The sequence below is a fragment of the Phyllobates terribilis genome, unplaced genomic scaffold, assembly GCF_046119375.1.
Source record: "Phyllobates terribilis strain yellow unplaced genomic scaffold, ASM4611937v1 Scaffold_12__6_contigs__length_324123572, whole genome shotgun sequence".
NCBI lineage: Eukaryota > Metazoa > Chordata > Amphibia > Anura > Dendrobatidae > Phyllobates > Phyllobates terribilis.
The window spans coordinates 31237731-31263482 of NW_027362772.1; the positions used below are offsets into that span (position 1 = coordinate 31237731).

At 40.3% G+C, this 25752-nt stretch overlaps 1 protein-coding gene across 2 annotated transcripts in view; it reads left to right on the forward strand.

Moving 5' to 3' along the window:
* Positions 1 to 25498, forward strand: part of LOC141171985 (phospholipase A2 inhibitor and Ly6/PLAUR domain-containing protein-like) — a 52588-nt gene extending 27090 nt beyond the window's left edge. For both annotated transcript variants that reach the window (XM_073655732.1, XM_073655733.1), the window contains exons 4-5: positions 1845 to 1988; positions 24895 to 25498. In XM_073655732.1, coding sequence (XP_073511833.1) covers positions 1845 to 1988; positions 24895 to 25082 — 332 coding nt within the window. In that variant the 3' untranslated portion in view covers positions 25083 to 25498. The remainder of the gene's footprint in view (positions 1 to 1844; positions 1989 to 24894) is intronic.
* Positions 25499 to 25752: the final 254 nt, after the last annotated feature.

Consider the following 25752-nt stretch of genomic DNA (forward strand, 5'->3'; position numbering starts at 1 on the left):
CTGTTGGAGAAACATCATAAATGGATAAAATTGCAAAGTGCTTGTAAAAACAAGGGACTTTGCAGTTTAAGTCTTCTTAAAAATCCTCTCCGTTCTCAAGATGGAGACATTTCCAATTTCACCATTGTGTACTGCTTATTGGCTAGGTCAATGGCCACTGCTGCAGGCTATCATTTGTGGAAGAAGGGTCCATGAGGACTGGGCTCCAGCACCATTGAGAAAATATTAAAACATAACTTCTACTGTACAATTAAAAACATGGTGAGAAAAAGCAAAAAAAAGATAAAAAAGATTAAGCTTACGCATTTTGGGTTAGCAACCCTTATTCATGGCTTCAGCAGTCAACCCGAAATGCGAAAGCTTATGGATCTTTAATCTTTTTTATCTTTTTTGCTTTTTACCACTATGTTGTTCAGTAAAAGTTATGTATTAACATTTTCTCATAGGTGCCCAGTCCTCATGGACCCTTCTTCCATTCCTGATCTGGATACCAGCCTGGTATGTTCTGACACTCCCTGAACCACACCCTGACCAAACAAGGTCTACAAGGGTTCCTACGTGAATACAAGTTGTATTCACACTAAATTGTTCTCCCTGGAAGATGAGCAGATTACCTTTTTTTCCTTCCCCAATCTATCAGAGGTGGCTGGTCTACTGGGCAAGGAGTGTAGGCTGGGCAAGGCTCTTCTCCAGAGCTGTCCGGGATCACCAGATCTGGTCAGCTTCAATACCACTGTGCCACTCTGATGCTGGAAAGATAAAGCTGCATTTCAGACTTCACAATTTGGGCTGGTGGGCCAACTGGTCACTCAATCAGGAGCTATTGGCACCTGGCTGCAGGAAGTCGGGAGACAGTCGATTGGTCCAGTCTTGAAGACCCATTTTGAACCAGACCCTTGATGGTTTTTAACCAAAACCGCCTCTTAAATTTTGAGTCCTGGAAGTGTCCGTTGACAAGGATAGTCCTTGAAGACTTACTAATATTGAACAAGTCTAACATCTTAATTTTACTGCTTATAAAAATATGCACCACCACCAACCTCTATGTCCACTGATGCAAGCTTAGTGGTTGTCTAGGTTTTTGGCATTTTCCAGATAATATTTAGCTGTGATTAGCAGTTGTAGGTCGGAACAATGCGAAAAATCTCTTTAACACTATAGAGCGTTGTCCCCATTACTTCCCTTATGGTCTCTCCAGTAGCAATTTTTGGTATTGATAGGCCGTGTTTTGAAATTGTTATGACTGAGCCCTAACACTCACACCGGGAGAAAACCAGCGGAGATAATCAACCTGCACATCACAGGTTCCTATACTGACTACAAAAATCCCTAAAATGACCTTGATTTGTCCCTTCCTAACCGCAGAGGTTGGTACCCTAAAATTATGCAATGGTGTCCCCACTCGATGTTGGCTGACCCTGAGTGTCCATAACTGCACCCTCAACTATACACAGAGTGTAACCCAAAACACCAACAGAACTTGGTGCACACAGACACACTGGGAGATTTCCCAGTTCGGGTAGCCATTATTTTCAATGGGGTTCGAGTTCTGGTTGAAGTCCGGGCACTGTTCTGCTATCCAAACTGAACTTTGAAAAAATGTTTGGGTCGAGTACCATAACCAGAACTTCCACTGGTCCGCCCATCTCTAGTTAAGGAATATAGGAGTAGGATTATGAAAATCAAGAGTTTGGGTGTAGAGTATTTTTTGGAAAGAAAAATAAGAAAAATAACTTTATTGACTTTTTTAAGCATTTTATTAGCTCTAATGCAAAAAAAAGGTGGGTTACTTTAGACATACAAGTTTTTTTTATTAAATTTTAAACTTAATATTAATGTTTTAGGGAAACCACCAAATTCTACCAATAATGGGATGACCTGCCCATCATGTTTCGTAAAAAGTTCTCAAACCTGTAATGTGAAAACTCAAGTAAACTGCATAGGGAATGAAAACCATTGCGTTCATTATTCAGCCAGCCGAGAACAAGGTAAGTGGTTTTCAGATCTTTCAGTGGGGGTTGGGTTTCTCCCTCATGTCTTTTCACATCCTCAATATTGACAGATTGCTTTCTCCTCCTCTTCCTCCATTATTTTCGCTTAGAATATTGATCATCATTAGTTATTGCTTAGATTTTTGGAACTTCTTTAACTCAAAGCCCATGAGACATTGCTAATTAGGAAGGCCAGGTAACAAACATCCCCTGTAATCAATGTCATACCCTAAGTAGCAGAAAAAAATACCTTTAGTGGTAGCCCTGTAAATTCTGGGGCTCATTGATAAAACTGGAAGCACTTTTAACAAAAAAATAATTTAGTAAACTGTGACGCTAGTGACTACTCACGTACTAGACATGAGGCAAGGTGGTCAAGAGGTCCAAGGTCAAAAGCCAGGAAGAAATGTCAAAGGCAGAGGGATAAATCAAGTGGATAGTCAGGGGCAAATTCCGGGATCTGGTAACTCAAGTCAGAATGTGTCAAAGGCAAAGGTGTTATACAAACTGGTAGTCGAAAGGCAAATCCAAGGTCCAGCAACAAAAGATCAGAATATCAAAATATAGGGCCCAGAGAAGGCTCACCACAGAGCTGAAGCTACAATTAGTAATGATCTGACATTGCCAGTCAGTTAAATAGCCTGTCAATTATCTTTAAAGGAAAACACCTGGATGAAACCCAAATACAGCACTGACAGCTTGTCCCGCCCCTGCTATCCATAGCAGTGAGAGCAGGCGTACGCTGATGAAAGTATTCACCAGCCAGCGCCTGTACATAGTTATAAATATGTCAGTGAAATAATTAGTGCAGTGCATGTATATTTTACTGCACATGTATTTAGCTAATAAATAAATAAAGGAAAAAAATTGCATGCGGTCCCTCTATTCTTGATAACCAGTGCAGGTAAAGCTGACATCTGCAGGCTGCAGCCCTCAGCTGTCAGCTTTATCTTGACATGGTTGTGATTGAGCTGGAAGAGCCGACACCGGAAAAGATTATTGATTGTCTGTGCTGCAGCCTTTCAACAAGTTTTGATTGGGCCGCTGAACCCGAACAGTAACTTCTGTGAGAAGTCCATGTTCAGGGTCCATGCACGAACACTAGGTGTCAAATATGGACCCCGAACTTTACCGGTCGGGTTTGCCCATCCCTACTCTTTACTCTTTTCTAGTGTAACTAAACTATGTAATATAGAATTACTTATTTTTTATCATTGGGAACATTTTACAAGAACTCGCCATTGTTTTCCTAAATTTGTCCCCAGAGGGAAGTTTCTTGGCTGTTCAATACATTAAAATTCCTTAAATATTTAAGATGTTTTAGACATTTAGATTTGGCTTAATTTTTTTGCCAAATAGGAACTCTCTGTATACACAGAGACAGTAGGGTAGATGTTTTGAAGGAAAGGGTGGATGCCGGACATAGAGTTACGTGTCCAAGCCCATGTTTTTTCTTATTTTCTTTTAATCAATGTTACAATTTTACTTTTATCAATCTTCACTTATAAAAAGTGGAAGGACGCTAACCAAACTTCAAAAGGATAACATCTTCCCAAGTTTTGGCACTTGATAAGTCGTACAGAAAAGGAACATTAGGATAATTCTATTCATTCAGCTAAAGGGACTTATGATCAGGACATCCATTAAGATGAATTACTTCTTATGTCTGGTAACTTAGTAATGTCACTAGAGAGAAAACATGTTTAAACTAGAAGTAGAGATTCTATGAAGTGAAACCAGAAGATGCATCTTATGATAAAGGTTATGTTCCATCCCACAATATTGCCAATACTAAAGTACTAAAGTATACGCATTTTAAGGCTGTCAGATAAAATAAGATCAGAGTTAGATAGTTTTGATAAATATGCTCCAATGTTTTCTTACATACAGTAAATACATGACTTGTCTCCTCATATAATTACTGCTGTGGATTTGGTAATACTTTCTCTAATTAAGTAATGTTTTCACTTGAAAATTACCTAATTGTGTTCACTTTAAACCTAAGCAATAAACATCAATAATAATCATTTATTTCTTAAGATGTCACTTGTACATAGGGAGCAGTATTATAGTAGTTATATTCTTGTACATAGGGGGCAGTTTTATAGTAGTTATATTCTTGTACATAGCAGTATTATAGTAGTTATATTCTTGTACATAGAGGCAGTATTATAGTAGTTATATTCTTGTACATAGGGGTAGTATTATAGTAGTTATATTCTTGTACATAGGGGGCAGTATTATAGTAGTTATATTCTTGTACATAGGGGTAGTAGTATAGTAGTTATATTCTTGTATATAGGGGCAGTATTATAGTAGTTATATTCTTGTACATAGGGGCAGTATTATAGTAGTTATATTCTTGTACATAGGGGCAGTATTATAGTAGTTATATTCTTGTACATAGCAGTATTATAGTAGTTATATTCTTGTATATAGGAGCAGTATTATAGTAGTTATATTCTTGTACATAGGAGCAGTATTATAGTAGTTATAATCTTGTATATAGGAGCAGTATTATAGTAGTTATATTCTTGTACATAGCAGTATTATAGTAGTTATATTCTTGTATATAGCAGTATTATAGTAGTTATATTCTTGTACATAGGGGCAGTATGATAGTAGTTATATTCTTGTACATAGGGGGCAGTATTATAGTAGTTATATTCTTGTACATAGTAGTATTATAGTAGTTATATTCTTGTATATAGGAGCAGTATTATAGTAATTATATTCTTGTACATAGGGGTAGTATTATAGTAGATATATTCTTGTACAAAGGGGGCAGCATTATAGTAGTTATATTCTTGTATATAGGAGCAGTATTATATTCTTGTACATACAGAGCAGTAGTAGAGTAGTTATATTCTTGTACATAGGGGCAGTATTATAGTAGTTATATTCTTGTACATAGGGGTAGTATTATAGTAGTTATATTCTTGTACAAAGGGGGCAGCATTATAGTAGTTATATTCTTGTATATAGGAGCAGTATTATAGTAGTTATATTCTTGTATATAGGAGCAGTATTATAGCAGTTATATTCTTGTACATAGGGGCAGTATTATAATAGTTATATTCTTGTACATAGGAGCAGTATTATAGCAGTTATATTATATTACTTAGGGAGCAGTATTATAGTAGCTATATTCTTGTATATAGCAGTATTATAGCAGTTATATTATTGTACATAGGGGCAGTATTATATTAGTTATATTCTTGTACAAAGGAGGCAGTATTATAGCACTTATATTCTTGCAAATAGGGAGCAGTATTATAGTAGTTATATTCTTATACATAGGGGGCAGTATTATAGTAGTTATATTCTTATACACAGGAGCAGTTTTATAGTAGTTATATTCTAGTACATAGGAGCAGTATTATAGAAGTTATATTCTTGTACACAGAGGCACTATTATAGTAGTTATATTCTTGGACATAGAGGCACTATTATAGTAGTTATATTCTTGTACATAGGGGGCAGTATTATAGTAGTTATATTCTTGTACATAGGGGGCAATATTATATTAGTTATATTCTTGTACATAGGAGCAGTATTATAGTACTTATATTCTTGTACATAGGAGGCAGCATTATAGCAGTTATATTCTTGTACATAGGGAGCAGTATTATAGTACTTATATTCTTGTACATAGGAGGCAGTATTATAATAGTTATATTCTTGTACATGGGGGCAGTATTATAGTAGTTCTATTCTTGTACATAGGAGGCAGTATTATAGTAGTCATATTCTTGTACATAGGTTCAGTATTATAGTAGTTATATTCTTGTACATAGGAGCAGTATTATAGTAGTTATATTCTTGTACATAGGGGCAGTATTATAGTAGTTATGTTCTTGTACATAGGGGGCAGTATTATAGTAATTATATTCTTGTACATAGGGGGTAGCATTATAGTAGTAATATTCTTGTACATGGGAGCAGTATTATAGTAGTTCTATTCTTGTCCATAGGAGAGGATAGACGTGTGCTTTAGAGCTCTCAGCAGGGCGGAGGCATGGCTTCTGACCCAGGTGGAGGGGAGGGGAGCTGGGCTGATGATCCAGGGAAAGCCCCTGGTCTGGAGTCTGGCCTGCAGCATGTACCTGATGGTAATGGAAAGCTGGAGATGGTGGCTGGTGAGTCTTCTAAACCTGCTTGTTATGTTGGAGGATTAAATGCTAAAGTTACAAGGCAAAGTATATTTAAGCTGGAATTACAAATCAGCAAACTTAAAGAAGAAATGAAGAAAGAGACTGATCCTAAGGTAAAGCTGATGAAGTGCGAGTGTCTGGATGATTGCAGCCGAGAGCTGCTGATCAGGAAAGAAAAACTGGAGAAAGGTTTAAACTCTGCGCCCAGAAAGGAGACTTGGGCTAAAGAGAGAAAGAAGGAATCCAGAGCCCAGACTGTGAGCAGAAAACGCTTCATAGGGAATAAGGACATTAAATATAAAACTGTGTACAGCATTGTGGAGCAAGGAAGCCCAGTGAGAAGTGCAGCGCTGATATCAGGGGCACAATGTGAGGGGTCCGAGACACCAGAAAGTGCTGCAGAGGAAAGTGTGCCAGCAAACGAGGGGTTAACTGCAGTGACCTCTCTATGCAGCAATGAAGTGAGCTCAGCTGCTGAGAGTGAGAAAGAAAGTGCACCCTGTACTGATACTGTGAGTGAGACCCCCCTCAGCGCTGTGAGTGAGACCCCGCTCACTGGTGCTAGCGAATGTCTGTCTGCAACAGATAATACCAATATTATAATGGACTCTGAGCCATCCATGTCAGTGAATGGAGACAATACTGTGCAGCAATCAGTGGTAATGGACTCTATGTCATGTATGTTAGCGGATGGAGACCACACTGCAGTGGTAATAGACTCTCAACCATCCATGTCAGTGAATGGAGACCACATTGTTCAACAAACAGTAATGGATCTGGGGGTTGTTGCAGCACAGTCAGGTGTCAGTAATCATGGGACTGGTGAGATCTCCAGCAGTGATCCTCCAGCAGCGGTGGAGATCTCCAGCACTGATCCACCAGTGGCTGGGGAAAGCTCCAGCAATGATCCACCTGTGGCTGGGTAAAGCTCCAGCACTGATCCACCTGTGGCTTGGGAAAGCTCCAGCACTGATCCATGTGCTGACCATCAGTTCAGGAGACTGTTCTCTAATGTCACCAGACCAGTGAACCCCCCACCTCAGAGGAGGAACGCAGTCAGGATAAAATACACAGGATCAGAGGAGAACATCCCATCCAGAATTGACATTGGGAAAGTTCTCCTGAAAGACTTCATGAAGTTCAATGCGTCTGAGGTCTACGCTCTGATCCATTTCCCATCCAGCAGGATCTATGACATCAGCTTTAAGCTCCAGTGCGATCTGGATTTGTTCTGGAATATTTATAATGACACCAGAGAAGATAAGATCTGGGATGACCTCCATTGTATCCAGCTGTCTAAGCCGCAGGAGATAACAGCCACTGTCTTGTTCCAGTCTGAAGTGGTGGCGCTGGCGGATCTGTAGCACTGGCTGAACCGGCAGTGCATAGTGAGAAGTCATCCCGACAAGATCTATGATGAGAAGCTGATATGGAATGGAGGATATACAGTGAAAATCTAGCTTTTACAAGAGAGCGGTGTAACCAGACACCTGCCGCACTCCTTCTACCTGGGCTCAGAGAGGGAGATATGCTACTACCCTGGTCAGCCACGTCTGTGCCATAGATGTGGGGGCCAGCACCTCGCCATAAACTGCTCTCATATCACATGCTCATTATGTGGACAGTTCGGTCATACAAAGGACAAATGCACAGGACCCGTCATCTGTAATCTGTGCTCAGAACCAGGGCATACGTTCCGGGATTGCCGGCATGCAGAACATAATGAATACAACGGCCAGACCTCCTCAGAAGTTATACAGGAAGATATCACCAGAGGTTCTGATGTCCCAGAAGCCGGTATGGATGAGGATAGAAGTCACAGTATCAGTGAACCTGCTCCAGAGTCTCATGTACTAACGGATGCCGCACTACTAGGACCACCAGCCACTAAAGAACCACCTAAAGGCCCACCAGCCACTAAAGAAAGACTTAAACCGCCATCAGCCACTAAAATAAGACCTAAGCTTCGATCAGCCACTAAAGTAGGGCCTAAAATGCCAGTTGTTAAAGAGAGGCCTAAGGTGTCCAGAAAGCCTGTCACCAAACCATCCAAGCATCAGCCCAGTACATCTGTGCAAGCAGTTAGTCTGCCTGCACTGTCCAGTGTGGATGAGGAAGGCTTTGTGACCGTGAAAAGAAAAAATGCATCTGTGGATTCCACCAGAAAAGTCACAACAGTACAGAAAACCTCTGAACCTCCAGTGATGGCGATAAGTCCTGGACGTTACAATGTGCTGGGAGAAGACAACCAAGAAGAAGAGGCACAAATGGAGCAAAGTCCTTCATGCATCTTAGAAAATGTCTCTGATGAGGGGGATCCTGACCCTCCCGTGTCCACGAAGAGATGGGGCACTGCAGGTGACAGCAGTGGAAGGAGGAAGAAGACCAGAAAGTCTAAGTGATCAGGATGCAGCTGAGAACAAGCTCCATTAATGTGAACAGTGTGAGGACTGCGAGTCGGCGGCAGGCGATTTACCAGCGTTTGTCTGAAGACAGAGCTGACGTCTTCTTCTTGCAGGAGACGTATCTGAAGTGTAATGCTCATGTGTATGCAGCCAAGAGAGACTGGAGACTTGGGCCGTCATACTGGTACTTCTGTCTGGAGAGAAATGACGGTGTGGGGATCCTCATTAATACCATGAATGTCCAGGTGGACAGAGTCCTGGAGATATGTCCGGGCCGCTGTCTGATGCTGGCTTTACATTGGACTCCATCCATTATAGAGCGATAAACATTTATGCTCCGCAGGCCAGGAAAGAGCGGAGGGAACTATTTGATCACATGAAACCATATTGCTTTACATCTAAAGTATTTATATTGTGTGGGGACTTTAATAATGTGTCCTGTAATTTGGACAGATCTAGCAGTCATAAGAAACTAAGATATGATGAGACGTTCCTTAATAATATAGTCCAGCAGGCCCACCTAGTAGACCCCTATAGGTCTCATCATACCAGTAAGACATACACTTACCATAAGGGTGGTAATGCCAGTAGGATAGACCGGGTGTATATAAAGAGAGAGGTGAGATGCTCTCAGTACAGGATCAGCCCCCTGGAATATTCGGACCATTGTATGGTGAGTGTGACACTGGATCTGGCCCAAGCTATGGTCTGTGGAAAGGGGTACTGGAAGGTGAACAGCTCTGTAGTCCAAGATCCACGGTTCAGAGAGGCCTTCACCACATTCTATAATGAACGTAGGACCACCCACTGTATGTGTGATGATACAGATGAGTGGTGGGAAATCATGAAGAGTGACATCAAGCAGTTTATTATACGAGCAGCCAGGAGATGTAGTAATATGGATTATATGAGATACACAGACCTGAGACTGCACCTCAGCCGGCTATACAGCAGGATGAATGGTGGTGAGGAGGTGGACGGACAGAATGTCAGCCATATAAAGCAGCGGATGAGGGAGCTGCAGTACAATCGCCTCAAGTCTCTCAAGGCGGAGGGACAGTTTGATAGTTGGGGCGTCCATAATCCAGATGCCTTTATTGCCTGTAAGAACAGCGTCAGTAAGAAGCTGATCACTGGCTTGTTAGATGAGAATGGGGTGGAGCAGTCAGAGCCGGAGAAAGTCCACAGGATCATTGGGGATTATTATAGAGATCTGTATAAAGGGGCTCATATTGATAGGGATGCCATTAAAGCCTATCTGAAGGGGGCATCCCTACCAATGTTAGACCCGATGCAGGCAGATAGTATGGCCGATCCCATAACTGAGGATGAGGTGAAGAGGAGCATAGACTCCTTAAAGGCCTAGAAGAGCCCAGGGCTGGACGGCCTGACCAGCGAGTTTTACAGAGAGTTCAGGGACTTATTGGCTCCTGACCTGGTGCAGGTCTATAATGATTGCCTCTTTGCAGGGAAGCTCCTACATTCCCAGTATAGCTCTGTTCTGGTTCTCCTGGCAAAGAAGGGAAATCTAAAAGATATAAAGAACTGGCGTTCACTGTCTTTGCTAAACACCGATTATAAAATCCTGGCCAAGATCTTGTATTATCAGCTGAGCGAGGTGGCAGGTGAGCTGATCATCGCCAACCAGATGTGTGGTGTGAAGGGTCGAACGATAGAGGACTCATTGCTGCTGGTGAGAGAAGCTGTGACGTACATTAAGCAGCACAATGTGGGGCGTATATTGTGGGCTTAGACCAGAGTAAAGCCTTTGATAGAGTCCATCATGACTACCTGTACCAGGTGTTGTAACACTATGGCCTCCCGGTGCGGTTTGTGCAGTGGCTGCAGGTTCTATAGAAGGAGGCTGTAAGCCTGACGCTGATTAATGATCACTTGGCCGAGCCCTTCAGGATTATGTCAGGGGTGAGGCAGGGCTGTCCTTTCAGCCCATTGTTGTATGTACTTAGTCTGGATCCTTTCCTCAGAAAAGTGCAGGATCATAGAGATTTTACAGGGCTGAGGTGTCACCTGCAGAGTTCAGTGGAGGATGTAAAGTTCTGCGCCTATGCGGATGACGTGTCGGTTGTGGTTTCTTCTAGAGATGACTGTGCGGCTCTACAGCAGGAGATCACAGCCTTCTCCAATGTGTCTAACTCCTCTGTGAACATGGAGAAGAGCGAGTCATTGTGGTTGGGAGGTGACAGTGATGTCTTCTCTGTGCCCTTCAGAATAGTTCAGAATCAGATAAAGATTTTGGGAGTAGTGTTTGGTGCTGTAGATGATGGGAAGGTGAACTGGGACGAGAAGCTGGTGGTGTATGAGCAGAAGGTGCAGAGCTGGAGACACTGGAAGCTGACGTATCTGGAGAAGATCCGCCTGCTGAAGACCTTCCTGCTCCCGCTCTTCCTCTATATCAGTGTGGTGTTTCCGGTGCCCGATGCCTTACTCCCCAGACATACAAATGTCTTCTTTCACTTCTTGTGGGGTAACAGAGTGAATGTGGTCAGAAGAAACATTGTCTATCTCCCCCATAAGGAGGGTGGTCTCTCCATGACCTGTCCAGAGCTCTTCTTTAATCTCATGTTTCTTATGAAGAATTTTTCATTTTGTAAGAATTCAGAGAAGACGCCATGGTCTTGTTTGTTTAAGGGCCAGATCCAGCAGTTTGTGTCCGTGTGGTCGGTAGGTGACCCCATCAAGAGACTCTCAGGACGACTAAAGAATAATGTTTCTTGGTATGGAGTCCATGTAATAAGTAAGGTCGTTAGATGGAGGATCCTGTAAGAGGACGTCAGGCAGCTCAGTAGGATGGAGCTGTATAAGAACGTGCTGTCATCTCACTTTAGTGTCCATGTACAACTGAGGGGCGCCCCAAGTCTAGATGTAAAACAGGCTGTAAAAAATGTGCTAGATCCCAGAGTTCCCCCTCATATGAGAGACGTGGCGTGGCTGGGGCTCCATGGTAAGATGTACGTCAGAGATAACCTAATGTGCAGGAATGTATCAGACAGATCCTGTCCTAGAGAAGAGTGCCCCCGTATACAGGAGACTATGGAGCATCTGCTTCTAGAGTGTCCTTTTAGTATGCAGGTATGGGAGTCTGTGTCCTTGTCCCTAAAGTTACAGCACCTGGTGGGACAGTCTTATGGTCAGCTGCTGTACTGATGTGGTGACCATCTATCATCTGTGGTGTGCAAGGTCAATAAGGAGGTCCTGTCCTGTGATACTGTCAGGTATAAGAACCTGGAAAGTCTAAAGTCAGTATATAAGACGGATATAAAGATTAACTCAGGTAATGTGAACTGGAGGAACATTCATGTAGCTGGACTTATCAATGTTATTTAATGTTATTGGGTAAGTGATGTAACAACACAGCATTTGTTTTCTTTAATATGTATTATTTTGTGATTTTAATGTAATTATTCTGTAATATTTGGTTGTCAGTTTTTAAATAAAAAGATCATTATAGTAGTTATATTCTTTTAGATAGGAGCAGTATTATAGTAGTTATATTCTTTTAGATAGGAGCAGTATTATAGTAGTTATATTCTTGTACATAGGGGCAGTATTATAGTAGTTATATTCTTGTACATAGGGGGCGGTATTATAGTAGTTATATTCTTGTATATAGGAGCAGTATTATAGTAGCTATATTCTTGTACATAGGGGCAGTATTATAGTAGTTATATTCTTGTACATAGGGGGCAGTATTATAGTAGTTATATTCTTGTACATAGGGGGCAGTATTATAGTAGTTATATTCCTGTACATAGGGGGCAGTATTATAGTAGTTATATTCTTGTACATAGAGGGCAGTATTATAGTAGTTATATTCTTGTACATAGGATCAGTATTATAGTAGTTATATTCTTGTACATAGGGGCAGTATTATAGTAGTTATATTCTTGTACCTAGGGGGCAGTATTATTTTAGTTATATTCTTGTACATTGGAGCAGTATTATAGTAGTATTATTCGTGTACATAGGAGCAGTACTAATGTAGTTATATTATTGTACATAGGGGCAGTATTATAGTAATTATATTCTTGTACATAGAAACAGTATTATAGCAGTTATATTCTTGTACATAGAAGCAGTATTATAGTAGCTATATTCTTGTACATATGAGCAGTGTTATAGTAGTTATATTCTTGTACATAGGAGTAGTATTATAGTAGTTATATTCTTGTACATAGGAGTAGTATTATAGTAGATATATTTTTGTACATAGGAGCAGTATTATAGTAGTTATATTCTTGTACATAGGGGCAGTATTATAGTAGTTATATTCTTGTACATAGGGGCAGTATTATAGTAGTTATATTCTTGTGCATAGTGGGCAGTATTACAGTAGTTACATTCTTGTACATAGGAGCAGTATTATAGTAGTTATATTCTTGTACAAAGGGGCAGTATTATAGCAGTTATATTCTTGTACATAGGAGGCAGTAATATAGTAGTTATATTCTTGTACATAGGGGCAGTATTATAGTAGTTATATTCTTGTACATAGGGGCAGTATTACAGTAGTTACATTCTTGTACATAGGAGCAGTATTATAGTAGTTATATTCTTGTACATAGAGGCAGTATTATAGTAGTTATATTCCTGTACATACGGGGCAGTATTATAGTATTTATATTCTTGAACATAGGGCCAGTATTATAGTAGTTATATTCTTGTACGTAGGGCCAGTATTATAGTATTTGTACTCCTTCAACAAATGCGGCAGTTATCTTACACATTATATTCTTGTACAGTACATATCGTGCTGGTATTATAATTGAGTGTATTGGCCTTTAAACAAAAAAGTTGCTTATCATGAATGAGATAATTGATAAGTTCTATTGTTTCTCCTCTCTGGTATAAATGCACAATTAATCCTTATCATGCAGTGATTCAGTTTTCTTAACTGCTTTGTTCTTCTGTTAATAGAGTTGTATAGAAGGCAGTTTTTCTTGTTAGCGTCTCAATTCAAACTACTGTACAATGTACCCAGACTTCCTCAGAGTATTAAGTGTACAGAAAAGTTCAGAAACAATAATTACAAGACATAATAAAAGATATATGTAGACGTTCCCATGGTATGAAAGGAAAAGGAAAGATAAAAAAGATCAGCTATGCATCTGCTTTAATTCCAAAATTGCTTTAGTTTTCTTTTCAGCTCCACCTACAAATCAAAGTGTAAACTATAGCTTTTGAGAATTCATTTTTAGAGCTTTTAATTATCCCCGTCATTGTATATCTAGTCACTTTCTTGTACTACATACATTGTCTATATCTGCTGTTACCATAAATACTTTTATATTACAAGTAAACCTTAGCAAATTGATTCAAATTTAATTCATGGCAAATTTGAACAATTTGTAATTTTCTTTTCAGGAATTGCCTAAAATGGCCTCTACCATATTACAAAATTGCAGCTCATGCATCACATGAGATAATGCAGCCAATCAAGAAAGACTATCACATCCTTTATAAAGAGAAACAGGAAATGCAGCAGCCATTTTATGGTGAATCTGGACAGTAATAGGATGTCACAGCTCACAGCTTAAAGGAAACCTGTCACCAGTTTTTTTAGTGTATGAACCAGCACCAACACCTTTATCAGTGCCTGTGCTGCATTCCATAAACTTGTATATTATCTCCTTACTTCACCTGTATACTCCAAGTATACTATTTGAATTACTCCCACGCTGTATGTAAATCCGGACTAGCTGGTGCGATGGGCGTTAACTGGTGACAGGTTCCGTTTAACCATAGATATACGAAGATAAAGACAGAAAACACTGAAGTAACTGTTCAGATATTGTGTAACAGCAGTGAACATGATTAATCTGTGAAGAAAAGAGATTAGTGAAAACTGGCAAATTCAAATTTCAAAAGATTCGCTCTAATCTAATTACAAGATTAAAAGAATGTATGCTAACTTCATAATCCCTTCCTACATATTCAAAATTCTCAGCTCCATGTAGGGTAAAGGAATAGTTTGAATTAATCATACATGGCTTATTCGTTGTGTTTCTTTCTTTCTCTGCTTGAACGTGTTGGATCCAATCTCCTCTATTATTGGAGGTGTTTGCATGGTTTTGTTCAGATACAAAAGGAAAAATGTGCAGAAAGCAAACAATTCTGTTTGTGCAGTTCTGCACCTGAATGTTCTCCATCGCTCACTTCCCTTACAGTAAATACACAGGCCGATACATGATTCTCAAGAGTCTCCATGAAGTGTTAAGTGAGGACCACAATAATATTACCTGTCAAATAAGACAAAACAAACCTGTGTAAAAGGTTTCTCTGTTGAGTAGAAGGTATAGGTTTCTTCCTATTACAGATGAATAACTTTAAAGAGGTTGTCCACTACTTTTATATTAATGGCCTACCCTTAGGATAGGCCATCAATGTCTGATCGACACCCGGCACCCCCGCCAACCAGCTGCTAATGGTGCCGGCGGCCACCATCCGGAAGTACTTACCTGCCGAGCTTGGTCATCCTCTTGTAGTGGCTGCCACAGGGCTCTACGAATCCACCTCCTATTCAAACCAATAGGAGGAGGGTGTGTAGTACCCTGCGGCGGCCACTACAAGAGGATGGCAAAGCTCAACAAGTAAGTACTTCCGTCCCCGCCAGCACCGATGATAGTTGATTGATGGGGGTACTAGGTGTTGGACCCTAGCCGATCAGACATTAATGGCCTATCCTAAGGATAGGCCATCAATGTAAAAATAGTGAACAACCTCTTTAAGGTAATTCACTGATTATACCTAGAAAAATAAGGATTTATGTCCACTGGGATTTCCTGTAATCTCTAATTTTTAGCAATATTGATAAGATCAATGTAAAAATCCCTATGCCCCAATAACCACGCCCATTTTATTAGGACAAATATTGGATCAAACAGCTGAAAGATTGAGGAGGTCAAGTTTCAAAGAAATATTTCATTAGGGGTAGGGATGAGTGGACCTGTGCAAGTTCAGGTTCTGGTAACTGAACTAACTTCAGTACAAAGTTTGGTTAAGGTACCAAAACAGTACCCGAACTTTAACCAGAACCCAAACCACATTCAGATCAATAGAGACCCGATCTCTCTCTCTCGTTCTCCGGATTTCACCTCGGAACTCGGTGTGCCCACTATGCGTTTTTTAAGTGTTTCCGCAGCGGCAATTCCGCTGCAGATACGCTTAAAAAACGCTTGGTAAAAGGTCTGCCATGTTCCCCAATGATAATCCGCATGTTCTGTGCACATGCTGAGGAAATTTCCGCTGCGGATTATCATTGCGGAAAAATCCGCAGCAATACCAATTATTTTGCGGAATTGCGGCGTTTTCGCTGCCATTGACTTGCATTGAATTGCATAATATCCGCAGGACTACATGTGCACATCCGGATATCATGCAGTTCAATGTGCAGATGGTACCCGGATTTGGAGTAGAGGAGACTCTCTTCCGGACCCGGGTACCATAGAACCAGTAAAAAAAAAAAAAAAGAATAGAATAAAAAATATACATTATACTCACCTTCTGATGGCCCCTGGTCTTCATAGCGATGCGTCCTGGCTTCCCGGCAGCTCGCGATGGTCTAAAAGGACCTGCCATGACGTAATTTAGTCATGTGACAGGTCACGCAACTGCTGACGTAGGAGGTCGCGTGACCCGTCACATGACTAAATGACGTCCTGGAAGGTCCCTTTAGACCACCGCAAGACACCGGGGACACCGGACAGATCAAATAAGGACTCCGGGGGCCATCAGAAGATAAGTATAATATTTATTTTTTATTTTTTACCATTCTTTTACAGTCACACTATATGAATCCATGCCAGTTGCATGGATTTATATAGTGTGACCAAGTTGTCAAGCACTTTCCAAGTGATGCTAAAATCGCTTGGAAAGCGCTTGACAACCTGCATGCGGAAATGCATGTGAAGAACGCTTCACTTCCGCTTGTCCCTGGGAGGAAAAATACATGTACAATCCGCATGCTTTTTTTCTGCCAGGGAGATGCAGAAACGCTCAGGAAATACCCGGAGCATTTCTGCAACGTGGGCACTTAGCCTAAGACTTCTGGGTGAAGTCCATGTTTGGAGTTCAGCAACAGAAACTAGCTGTCTGGTAAAACCCCCAAAGTTTAAAGTTTGGGTTCCCTCATCTCTGTTTAGGGCAGGGATGTAAAACTCAAACACACAGAGGTCCAAAATGAAAAACTTGGTTAAAGTCATGGGCCAACCAGTATACAGTATAATGGACCCCACATAGTCCTCTATACAGAATAATGGCCCCATATAGTCCTCCATGCAGAAAAGTTGACCCATTAACTCCTCCATACAGTATAATGGCCCAACTTAGTTCTCTATACAGTATAATGGGCCCCACGTAGTCCTCCATACAGTATAATAGGCCCCACATAGTCCTCCATACAGTATAATGGGCCCCACATAGTGCTCCATACAGAATAATGGACCCCACATAGTTCTCCATACAGAATAATGGACCCCACATAGTGCTCCATACAGTATAATGGGCCCTACATAGTGCTCCATGCAGTATAATGGGCCCTACATAGTCCTCCATGCAGTATAATGAGCTCCAAATAGTGCTCCATGAAGTATAATGGGTCCCACATAGTCCTCCATACAGTATAATAGGCCCCACATAGTCCTCCATGCAGAATAATGGGCCTGACATAGGGGTGGTGGTTCTGGTGTTGCGGGCCAAATATAATCACCCTGAGGGATAGATTTGGCCCATGGGCCAGAGTTTGGCACGTAAGATTTAGGGGCTTCATTCATACTTGACCACAGTAGAATGGCATCGAATGTTGTCAACTATGTCCAGATAGTATGCGTTATCATTGGGCTGGGTGGAATAAGGGTCTGGCTGAGCGAAGCCAATGTGGTGGTAACAAAGTCCAAAGTCTTCTTCCACATCCATTAACTTTGAAATCTTTAGCTAGGAAGTGCTACTGCCTTGTAAGTAATAAATAATGATTAGGCTTGGACTCATACTAGTTTTTGACAGAAGCCTTTTTATTGTTAGGAGCCATGTCGCAACTACTAATTACTACAGTTAAAATTTGTAATTGTACGAATTTCCCAACAGATTTTGGAAGAAGTAACAATTTCACAATGTCTTAACCTTTTGTCTGTGTCTTAGGTTCACAGGTCACACCCTGTATAACGAATCTTCAGTCTCACACATGAGAAATAAAAGCTTTTTAAACCTCAGATACATCTGTAGAAGTCAGGGCCATAAATAAAAGTAAGCAGCTTATGGAGGACTTCAGTAATTGGAGGCTTGAAATGTCACCTCTATTTAAAGGGTGAAAATGACCTTATTATTTCTTCTCTTTTTTAAGAACTAATTTGTTTTTAATTGTAAGAAAATTAATAAAAATTACTAGAATTGAGCAAACCAGAAGTTTAAAGTTCAGCGCTCATACCGGACAGTGCAAAACACCAAACACAGACTTCACCCAGAAGTACGTTGCAATGTTCGAAGTTCCGAGGAAAGTGAGAGAGAGTGAATTTTCCAGCTCAAAAGTTGGGGTCCTCATTGTTTTCAGTGGGGTTTGGGTTCTGGTTAAAGTTTGGGTACTGTTCTGGTACCCCAACAAAACTTTGAAATAAAGTATGGGTCGTGAACCAGAACCTGAACTTCCACGGGTCCGCTCATCCCTAAAAATTACCTACAGTGGGTACAGAAAGTATTCAGACCCCTTTAAATTTTTCACTCTTTGTTTCATTGCAGCCATTTGGTAAATTCTAAAAAGTTCACTTTTTTCTCATTAAAGTACACTCTGCACCCCACCTTGACTGAAAAAAACAGAAATGTAGACATTTTTGCAAATTTATTAAAAAGAAAAACTGAAATTTCACATGGTCATAAGTATTCAGACCCTTTGCTCAGTATTGAGTAGAAGCCCCCTTTTGAGCTAGTACAGCCATGAGTCTTCTTGGGAAAGATGCAACAAGTTTTTCACACCTGGATTGAGGATCCTCTGCCATTCTTCCTTGCAGATCCTCTCCAGTTCCGTCAGGTTGGATGGTGAACGTTGGTGGACAGCCATTTTCAGGTCTCTCCAGAGATGCTCAATTGGGTTTAGGTCAGGGCTCTGGCTAGGCCAGTCAAGAATGGTCACCGAGTTGTTTTGAAGCCACTCCTTTGTTATTTGAGCTGTGTGCTTAGTGTCATTGTATTGTTGGAAGGTGAACCTTCGGCCAAGTCTGAGGTCCAGAGCACTCTGGAAGAGGTTTTCATCCAGGATATCTCTGTATTTGGCCTCATTCATGTTTCCTTCAATTGCAACCAGTCATCCTGTCCCTGAAGCTGAAAAACACCTCTATAGCATGATTCTGACACCACCATGTTTCACTGTTGGGATTGTATTGGGCAGGTGATGAGCCGTGTCTGGTTTTCTCCACACATACCGCTTAGAATTATCACCAAAAAGTTCTATCTTCGTCTCATCAGACCAGAGAATTTTATTTCTCATAGTCTGGGAGGCCTTCATGTGTTTTTGAGCAAAGTCTATTCGGGCTTTCCTATGTCTTGCACTGAGGAGAGGCTTCCGTCGGGCCACTCTGCCATAAAGGCCCGACTGGTGGAGGGCTGCAGTGATGGTTGACTTTGTGGAACTTTCTCCCATCTCCCTACTGCATATCTGGAGCTCAGCTACAGTTTTCTTGGGGTTCTTCTTTACCTCTCTCACCAAGGCTCTTCTCCCACGATTGCTCAGTTTGACTGGACGGCCAGTTCCAGGAAGACTTTTGGTGGTCCCAAACTTCTTCCTTTTAAGGATTATGGAGGCCACTGTGCTCTTAAGAAACTTGAGTAATGCAGAAATTCTTTTATAACCTTGTCCAGATTTGTGCCTTGCCACAATTCTGTCTCTGAGCTCCTTGGGCAGTTCCTTTGAGCTCATGGTTTTCATTTGGTCTGACATGCACTGTGAGCTGTGAGGTTTTATATAGACAGGTGTGTGCCTTTCCAAATCAAGTCCTATCAGTTTAATTAAACACAGCTGCACTCCAATGAAGCAGTAGAACCACCTAAAGGAGGATCACAAGGAAATGGACAGCATGTGACTTAAAAATGAGTGTCTGAGCAAAGGGTCTGAATACTTATGACCATGTGATATTCCAGTTTTTCTTTTTTCAATAAGTTTGCAAAAATGTCTACATTTTTATTTTTTTCAGTCAAGATGGGGTGCAGAGTGTACTTTAATGAGAAAAAAATGAACTTGTTAGAATTTACCAAATGGCTGCAATGAAACAAAGAGTGAAACATTTAAAGGGGTCTGAATACTTTCCGTACCCACTGTATAGTATTTTATGGTAGAGTGCAGTTGGCATACTCTGTGAGATGTGCAGAGGTGACTGCGCAGAGAGGGAGAAGAAGAAGGAGGAGCTAAACTGTGGTCATCATTTTTTGTCAGCCGAGTAATTTTACTATTTTAAATGTACATCGCCCAATTTTAACCGCTTCGCGACGGCCCACTGTAGATAAACGTCCGCGCTGCCTGGGCTCTGTGCAGCGCAGACGTTTAAAAACGGTGGGTGGTCCCGCAGCGCTCAGGACCCTCAGGGTCCTGCAAGCTCTGCGGTTCCGGTGCAGAGCGATAGCTCTGACAGGGGACATCATCGGGACCTGATTGGATCAGGTCCCAATGATGTTAACCCTTTGCTATGTTCTATATGCCGTGATCTATAGTGATCGCGGCATAAAGAATATAGTGAGAGGAGAGGGGGTCGCATACTTACCTCTCCGACGACCCCTGATACCTTCCAGGACCTGGCATTGCTATGGCAGCTGGAGGTCACATGACCGCCTCCAGATCTGCCATATATGGTGTCCTGCTAGGCTCAGCCTGCAGCTGAAGCCTGGCAGGACACACTGACTGTGAAACAGTCAGCAAAGATCTCATCCAATGTAATACATGTCTATTACATTGGATGAGATCAGTGATTAGAGAAATAAAAATTAATGTCCCATACAGGGACTAAGTAAAAATGTAAAAAAAAGTAAAAAAAAATGTTTTTAAACTGTTAAAAAAAATCACAAAATAAATAAAAATAAATAAAATATTAAACCAATAAATCCGTATATTTATGCAAAACCAAAAAAAGTACACATATTTGCTATCGCCGCGTCCGAAACAACCCGAGCTATAAAACTGTCACACTAATTAACTCCTTCTGTGCACACAGTAATAAAAATAAATAAAAAACGGAGCAAAAAAATATGCTTTTTCATCATATCGCCAAACAAAAAGGGGAAAAAAATGCGATCAAAAAGCAAAATGGAAATAAAAATGATACAGCTGAAAACGTCATCTTGTTCTGCAAAAAAAAAGCCGCCATATAGCTCCATCAGCCGAAAAATAAAAAAGTTCTAGCGCTCTGAATAAGGCAATGCAAAAAAAATATTTTTTCTATAAAATTGTTTTATTGTGTAAAAGCGCCAAAACATAAAAAAAATATACAGTAAGTGTAGTATCGCTGTAAACGTACTGACCCGAAGAATAAAGCTGCCTGATCACTTTTACCACACGCTGAACGGCATAAAAAAAACCTCAAAAAACAATTCCTGAATTGTTGGTTTTTGTTAATTTTACCTCCCAAAAAACGGAATAGAAAGTGATCAAAAAACGTCACGTACCCATAAATGGTACCAATAAAAATGTCAACTCATCCCGCAAAAAACAAGCCATCACATGACTCTGTCAGCCGAAATATGGAAAAATTATAGCTCTCAAAATATGGCGATGCAAAAACTAGATTTTGCAAAAAAAAGCGTCTCTTAGTGTGTGAAAGCTGTCAGTCATAAAAACCCGATATAAATCTGGTATCTCTGTAATCGCACCGACCCGAAGAATAAAGTAATCTCATCACTTATACCGCACGAGGAACGGCGTAAAAAATAAATAAAACCAATTCTTCACCTGCTACTGATTTGTTTATTATGTCTCCCAAAGATCGCAGTAAGGCTCTGCTCACATTTATCCTGCGCTCTGCGCTAAGCGCTTACACCAGAGTTTCCATGTAAATCTCTGAAATACGTGATTCAGACCACATATAGGCCACTGTGGACGCCGTCTAGCCTGGGATCCCACGGTGTCATTTGTTTTAGGCGTGCATAAAAGTGCGGTTGGCCACAGTTTTGTGCACTTCTGAAAAAAAGGACACCGCTAAACAGAGGCCAGACGGAGTCCAGAGTAACTCTGCTGCCTCATTACAGTGAATGGATCCCGCAGGGGTTTCATCTGAATTACATCACTTGGAAATTTAGAAGGAAACCCCGATGTAAGTGCTCAGCCTAGAGCGCCGGATAAATGTTACGTAAAATGTTCCCAATAAAAGCTTCAACTCAGTCCTCAAAAAAAGCTAGTCCCCACTCAGGTCCGTCATCTGTTAAAAATATAAGGGACTTCCAAGTTACTGGTAGCAGAAAGGCACTGGAAAAGCGAAATGGTCCTTGCCCCCCAAAAGAAATTCAAAAAATTTTGTGCTCCCAAATCCAAATGTCTATTCTACAATAATTTGTTCTCCAATTGTCAAATAGCACTCCATCCCCCCCAGATCTCGCCGTATGGCTGAGCGGTATGATACAGCCACATATGGGGTATTGCCACTTTTAGAAGAAATTGTGTGGCACATTTCGGCACCATTTTTACCCATTGCCCTGTGTGAAAATGTAAAATCTGATGGTAAAACATTTTTTGTGGTAAAAATATAATTATGTTTTCTTCACTGCCCAATGGTATAAATTTAAAAATTAAAAAATACTCACTACTTCCTAGATGAATTCCTTGAGAGGTGTAGTTTACAAAATGGGGTCACTTGTGGGGGTTTCTGCTGTTTCGGCATGTCAGCGACTCTTCAAATGTGACATGGTGTCTGCAACCTATCCCAACCAATATAGCGCTCCTTTCTCTTCCGAACCCTGCGGTACACCAAAGCAGTAGTTTTCCCCCACATATGGGGTATCAGCGTACTCAGGAGAAATTGAACAACAAATTTCATGGTGCAATTTATCCTGTTACCCTTATGATAATGCAAAATTAGGGAATGAAAAACATTTTTTGTGGGAAAAATGTGAAAATTTTATTTTTACGGCTCAATATTATAAACTTCTGTGAAGCAGCTGGGGGTGCAAGGTGCTCACCACACATCTAGATAAGTTCCCTAAGGGGTCTAGTTTCCAAAATGGTGGCACTTGTGGGGGGTTTCCACTGTTTAGGCACATTAGGGGCTCTTCAAATGCGACATGGCGTCTGCTAAATATTCAAACAAATTTTACATTCAAAAAGTCAAATGGCGCTCCTTCCCTTCCGAACCCTGCAGTGCGCCCAATTTGTGGTTTTCCCTCACATATTGGGTATCAGCGTGCTCAAGAGAAATTGCACAAAAACTTTTGGGGTCCATTTTTTCCTGTTACCCCTGCGAAAATAAAAAAAATTGGGTCTAAAGTAACATTTTTGTGAAAAAAGTTAAATGTTAATTTTTTTCTTCCAAATTCCAAAAATTCCTGTGAAGCACCTGAAGGGTTAATAAAGTTCTTGAATGTGGTTTTGAGCACCTTGAGGGGTGCCGTTTTTAGAATGGTGTCACTTTTGGGTATTTTCTGTCATAAAGACCCCTCAAAGTGACTTCAAATATGATGTGGTCCCTAAAAAAATGTTTTTGTAAATTTTGTTGGAAAAATGAGAAATCGCTGGTCAACTTTTAACCCTTATAGCTCCCTAACAAAAAAAAATTTTGGTTCCAAAATTGTGCTGATGTAAAGTAGACATGTGGGAAATGTTATTTATTAACTATTTTGTGTGACATATCTCTCTGATTTAAGGGCATGAAAATTCAAAATTTGAAAATTGCAAAATTTTCAAAATTTTCACCAGATTTTCGATTTTTTCATAAATAAACACAAGTGATATCGAATAAATTTTACCACTATCATGAAGTACAATATGTCACGAAAAAACAGTCTCAGAATCAGGGGGATCCGTTGAAGCGTTCCAGAGTAATTACTTCATAAATTGACAGTGGTCAGAATTTAAAAAATTGGCCCGGTCAAGAAGGCAAAAACAGGCTCTGGTGCGAAGTGGTTAAAAACCTATTAAAGGTGTATTCAAAGCTGTCAAGCAATATTACTATTTTTCACTGCATAGGTGAAAAATGGAAAGAGGAATCTGACAGATTTGGGCAGAAAATATATAATATACTTATTGTATATATAAAATTCCATCATAGTATGCCACCCACCTCAGACCAGATAATGAAGGATGATCACCACAACATAACATGCATAGAAGGTGGAGAGCAAACCTCATAGGATTGGCGATCCATAGCAATTGAATATAAAAATATAAATTTTTTTGAACATAACAATTGGGGTGAATAAACATATACAAAGTCACACTGTGGATAAAAATGATGCGCGCAGTAGAGACAGAGATATCATACAACTATGATTGTCACGATATGTTTGGTAATCAAATTGTCAAAAATTCATAGTAAAAATCGGTATTCCTGACATGTACATATTGACCTGCATATTAACCTGCACACTGATACTAAAAGTATCTATCATATTGCAGTATTTAGTAGAAAGGTAATAATTGTCATATATTCACATTGCAATAGTCTGCCCGTGGGCAGGTGGATATCATCATATACAGCAGGAATTACCACAATCATAGTTGTATGATATCTCTGTCTCTACTGCGCGCATCATTTTTATCCACAGTGTGACTTTGTATACGTTTATTCACCCCAATTGTTAGGTTCAATAAAATTAATATTTTTATATTCAATTGTGATGGATCGCCAATCCTTTGAGGTTTGCTCTCCCCCTTCTATTGGTGAAAAATGGTAGATCGGTTGGGGTGCAAACCAGTCACCATTACTGTGGTTCCTAAATTCCATGTCATAATAGATCGGAGGCTGAGAATGAGCTCTACTAATCTATCCACAGTATATGGAGCTGCTGGGGATATTATTGTTCTTGGTTATCTTTATCAGTGTTCCATCATCAGTAAATAGATGGAAGGCGTATGCTCAACCACAACTCAATTTACACAGGCATTTCGGGCTCTGTGTTCAGAAAATTGGTGGAGTCATAGCTATCAGACCCCCACCGATCTACTAATTAGCCAATTAGCCTTATCTTGTAGAAAAATTAAAAATATCGTTGACTATCTCTGGAACACCTCTTTATTAGAGAAAATACTCTCTATATTCCATTTTGTCCTTTGCTAAATGTAATGTGACCTAAACCATTTCCACCATTATGTAATATCAAACTTCAGAGTGTAGAATGATGACTGATTAATATGTTCTCTTTTAGGATCTACCGTCACGGTGGCCGGTTGTGCCTCGGAAAGCATGGAAAAATCTCAAGGAACAGCTGCTTTCCGTGGATGTTCAGTCTCTGTGCATGGGGACAACAAAAATAACGTGGAGCCTCTGAGACACAATGCTCTTCTTCCACCATTCCTGGCTATGCTCATCACACTATCGATATACTCGCACTAGGGTCATCGATTGGCAATGATGACTTGTGGGATTCCTCATTGTATCTGTTCTCAAAGACCTCACTAACCAAATGCTTCATAAAGGACTTCGAAAATGAAAATTTCACATTCTGTTTTTTTGTAGGACCAGATCTCAGAAGCTTAGTCTTAGACCTAGACACAACCAACATCGGGGGATTGGGTATTATATAAGTCAGTCAACCAGTATGGTCATTGAGAAGCCAATTAAAATCATTTTTGTAACTTTTTGGACAGCCGGTCCTTGTCCAATGAAATATATGTATTTAGTGATCATAACCTACTCCATAAATCTGCAACTTATGTAGACCACCGAAAATGTAATGTGAAAAATTAATATTTAATATATATGTTTCCTGCACTGCTTTTTCATTAAAAAGACTGATCATTAATACCAAATTGATGGACTTTAGTTACTAATGTCATAAATTGTAACAATAATTTGACTTTGCCTGTTTGCTTTCTACCACCCGAGTGAGCCAGGAAATGATGAGAAAACTACTTTAAAGGGAATGTGTCACCTATATTATTAGAATAGTTACAATCAGACAGTGAAACTGCATATTTTTTTGCAATCTCTCTTTGTTTTCTGATAGTATTATTTTAATTGATTTTTTTTATTGCTATTTTTTCATTCTTGATTATAGGATGGC